Below are 4,460 nucleotides of genomic sequence, written 5' to 3'. Positions count from 1 at the left end.
TTCTTTCCATCTATTCTTTTCATCCAGTTGCCTCACAGAGATCCAAGATCCAAGACACAGCTGTCAAATGTGGCTGGGAGTGACTAGGAAAGTGAGGGTGTAGTGAAGGCACTGTGCTTACAGACTGCAATGAGATTTCATCACTAAGTGACAAGCAATGTGTGAAAATAAGTCACAGTTACTTTTTCTAAATGTAGCAGGGATAAATTATGGGACTCAATTATTGAATAAGTTGATCAACAAGGAAAGTTTCTTTTCCTGTTTTCAGGATGATATTTCAGGAGCAATAATTGAACTCTCTAGAAAAATAGGTTATCATACTTAAGCACTTCAGAAGGCATACTTAAGCACTTCAGAAGGCATACTTAAGCACTTTAGAAGGCAAATAAATATGTCAGGAGTCAAAATAATGACGTCAAAGAAGGAAGAAGTCTTCTGGACTGTGGTAACCAGGGTGTATTCCTGGTGGGACTGGGGTATGAGCTATTTCCTCTGTTGCCTCTCCCCCTACCTAAATATGGCCAGTAATTAAGAAGTCCCTGCTTTAGACATCCTAGGGGATTTGTCCCAGGGAGGTTTGGAATTTATTTTGTTTGTTATTAATGTCCCCCCCCCCCCAAGACATAGGTTCCACTGGGACCCAAAGTCCCCCAGGCTCAGGAAGACAAAATGAGAAAATGAAAAGGGATGGTATAGATTCAGGTGTTGATTACAGAGACTGAGTCTCCATGAGCTTATAATAAATAAAAGAGTGAGGGGTCCTGGAAAAAAACCCTGACGTCCCCTTGAAACATACTTGGTAAGTTAGGCTGGAGGGTACATGCCTTAGACTTTTTCTTAGCATTCAGGTTACTAAGGTTTTATGATGTGACTCTGTGGGATTGTTCTTCAGGCAGTCTAAATTAAAAAACAACAACAACAACACATGCTTAACATTCTAGAAATAGCTTCATTTGTGTCACCAGATTCAATATGTATTTCAAATAGTATTTGTAAATATTTCATGACAGAGTCCTTTGTGTTTTGCAGAGATTTTTCAAAAGAGATTTCAGTTTGAATAAGTTGATCAACAACTTATTCCTTGTTGATCACCTTTGGGAGGTGGGCAGGAACAAGCCAGTACTGACATTTTAAAGCTGAAGGAGGTAAGATGTAGAGAAATGAAAGGAGTAGGTAAAGTTCATATGGCTCCTCAATGGCAACATTTATAGTCATCTCTGAGTTGGGCTCTTAATCAGGTGTTTTATACAGTAGATGGATCCCACTTGTTTCCCAGAAAAGGAAATTCTTGAGAAGTCAGAGATGGCTCCTTCCTCCAGTAATACCTAATAACAGATCTTTCTGTCCTCTGTTCAAGTGTGAGAACATATGCATATGCCTGGTTTAAGCCCCTGGATCTTGGTGAATGTCCTGCAGTGAGTGCACTTTTCTCTCTCTTCAGGGTTAGTAGATGTTTTCTCATCCTGAAATGCTCGTCACACTGTGGGAAGGCTATGTGGAGGAGACCAGAAATAGATCCAAGAGACTGGAAATTATCCTCATTTTTTTTTCACTTTTCCATGATCTCCCAACTTCCACATCTGTCTAGTTTCTTCTAATTTGTTCCTGCCCACCTCCCAAAGCTACAATATTGATGTTGTGTGGGGCAAATTTTAAGGAAAAATTGATAGCACTGTTGTCTGTGTAGATTAGTGTAAGACATAGAGCAGGATAGCTTCAGATGGGGTAGTGTGCTGACCCAGGGAAAGAAATTCTGGACAGTCTGCAGTACAGTATCTGGAAATCAGTACAGCAGATTTAGATAAGGGAGCTCAGATTTGGAAAGGCTCGGTGTCAGTGGATGTTTCAACCTCCAAAATTTTTGGTGTCTGTTGAAACAAATAGGAAATCCCTTGGGTGGCATAAATTTTCTTTTCTTTCTTTCTCTTCCTTTTCCTTCCTACATTCCTCCCTTCCTCTTTTCCTCCCTCTCTTCCTCCTACTCTCCCTATCTTCCTCCTTTCCTTTATCCCTCCCTTCTTCTTTCCCTTCCTCCTTCCCTCCCTCCCTCTCTTTCTTTCTTTCTCCACACATTGTTCTAGATTTTAGGCTTCAGCAATGAACAGGATAGAAATTTTCCCTTTCCTTAAAACCTAGCAAAGAGCAAATAATCCTGATTTAATGGTCTGGGCCAATTCCTAGGACAGAGAATGGGATGAAATACAGACAGCTTGTGTAAGTAAATGGAGGACATGATGTGATATGGTGGGATATAAGCAGGATGCCTTTGAGAAAATCAGAAATAATTGGTATGCCTGGAGTGGAGAGAGGATTAAACATGAGCTAATTGATCTGATCAAATAAAAGAGTTTGTGGGTCATGTTAATCATTTTGATCTTTATGTTAACAGAAAGAGGAAACTCTTCAATTAGAATAGTGGCACAAGCAGGTTTGAGTCATAAAAAGAACAATTCTGGGTAATGTTAATGGGATGGAATGGAGTGAAAGTAAATATGGAGAGACCAGATTGGTTGTGATGGTTCAGGTGAGAAAAGTTGAGTGACCTGAATGATGGCTGTGGGATGGGTAGCAGGGTCTATATGAGAAGTGAGTAGAAAGGGAGATTGGTAACATACAGTAAATGAGTGACAAGCATGAAGGGAGCCCTCAGTCTGGCTTGAGTACCTTGTAGGTGGTACTGCCAGTCATGGAACTACTAGAGCTACTGGGAGTGGAGCACCTACAGGGCAAGGAAGACAAGACTTCAGATATTTAAGACAGATTGGTTTCAGAGTGACAGTGAGACACATAGGGAAGATGGTCTTCAGGGAACTGAACACCCATATCTATAGCTCAGATGAGCTATGTAGGCTGAATAAATACATTTGGGATTCACTTTCATATTTAGGGTAAGTGTAGAAGGAAAACATTCTGAGGACAACCAACATTCAAATGATGACCGGGAAGGGGGAGCTCTGTAAGGAGTGGGTGAAGGTATTGCAAGGCAGGCAGGAAGAACATGAAACTGAGGTATCACAATTATCAAGAGACAGGAGAGGTTTACAAAGGAAGAAGTGATCATTGGTGTTAAATGTGCTGTCATCTGATTCAGAGACTTGGATGTCATTGGAGACTTTGATGGAGTAGTTTCAATAGACCCAGTTGCCACCTGTGCCTTAATCCTCACTCATCCATACATTTGACAATAGGCCACATGCAATAGACATATGTTTATTTCTTATATTTGGATTTTAAGGTCTGTTATTTTCTTCATAAATATGGTAGCATCACAGAATGACAGAAAGGAACCAAACTGTTGTCTCAGATTTCCTCCTTCTGGGTCTGCCCATTGATCCAGATCAGCGAGACCTGTTCTATGCCCTGTTTCTGACTATGTATGTCACCACCATCCTGGGGAACCTTCTCATCATTGTCCTCATTCGCCTGGACTCCCACCTCCACACACCCATGTATTTGTTTCTCAGCAATTTATCCTTCTCTGACCTTTGCTTCTCGTCTGTCACAATGCCCAAATTGCTGCAGAACATGCAGAGCCAAGTCTCCTCCATCCCCTATGCTGGCTGCCTGACCCAGATGTACTTCTTCCTGTTTTTTGGAGACCTGGAGAGCTTCCTCCTGGTGGCGATGGCCTATGACCGCTATGTGGCCATCTGCTTCCCTCTGCACTACACCACCATCATGAGCCCCAAGCTCTGTCTCTCCCTGGTGGTGCTGTCCTGGGTGCTGACCATGTTCCACGCTATGTTACACACTCTGCTCATGGCCAGATTGTGGTTTTGTGCAGACAACACAATCCCCCACTTTTTCTGTGATATGTCTGCTCTGCTGAAACTGGCCTGCTCTGACACTCGTGTTAATGAATTGGTGATATTTATCATGGGAGGGCTCATTCTTGTCATCCCGTTCCTGCTCATCATCATATCTTATGTGCGGATTGTATCCTCCATCCTCAAGGTCCCTTCTGCTAGGGGCATCCACAAGGCCTTCTCCACCTGTGGCTCCCACCTCTCTGTGGTGTCTCTCTTTTATGGGACAATTATTGGTCTCTATTTGTGCCCATCAACTAATAATTCTACTGTTAAGGAGACTGTCATGGCCATGATGTACACTGTGGTCACCCCCATGCTGAACCCCTTCATCTACAGCCTGAGGAACAGAGACATGAAGGGAGCCCTGGGAAGAGTCTTTTGGAAAAATAAAATATCTTTCTCTCTAAAGTGGTAACAATTGAGATTTTCACATTATTTAATTCAGTGGGTATAGTAATATTGATAATGAAAAATTACTCTTAATCCATGTTTTTTCCCTTTCAATTTTAAACCCTTCAAACTTTTTGTTTGATATCATATTAGAGGCAAATATGAAACTATGATGACCACTTAGCTGTTTTGAGGTAGAGTTGGGGGCAGCAAACCAGTCTGTTCTGAGTCCTTATTTCCCTCTTGCCAGGTGGCATTGAA

The 4,460-nt window shown here is 42.0% G+C and overlaps 1 protein-coding gene across 1 annotated transcript; it reads left to right on the top strand.

Annotated features, from left to right (window-relative positions):
* Positions 1-3,273: 3,273 nt before the first annotated feature.
* On the top strand, positions 3,274-4,224 carry LOC309851634 (olfactory receptor-like protein DTMT; the record flags this gene model as incomplete). Its single annotated transcript, XM_082707221.1, has 1 exon — positions 3,274-4,224. The coding sequence occupies one exon, from the start codon at positions 3,274-3,276 to the stop codon at positions 4,222-4,224; it is 951 nt and encodes a 316-aa protein (XP_082563347.1).
* Positions 4,225-4,460: the final 236 nt, after the last annotated feature.

This window comes from Mustela nivalis, assembly GCF_964662115.1.
Source record: "Mustela nivalis genome assembly, chromosome: 17".
NCBI classification, from domain to species: domain Eukaryota; kingdom Metazoa; phylum Chordata; class Mammalia; order Carnivora; family Mustelidae; genus Mustela; species Mustela nivalis.
This window is presented reverse-complemented; position numbering and strand designations above follow the sequence as displayed.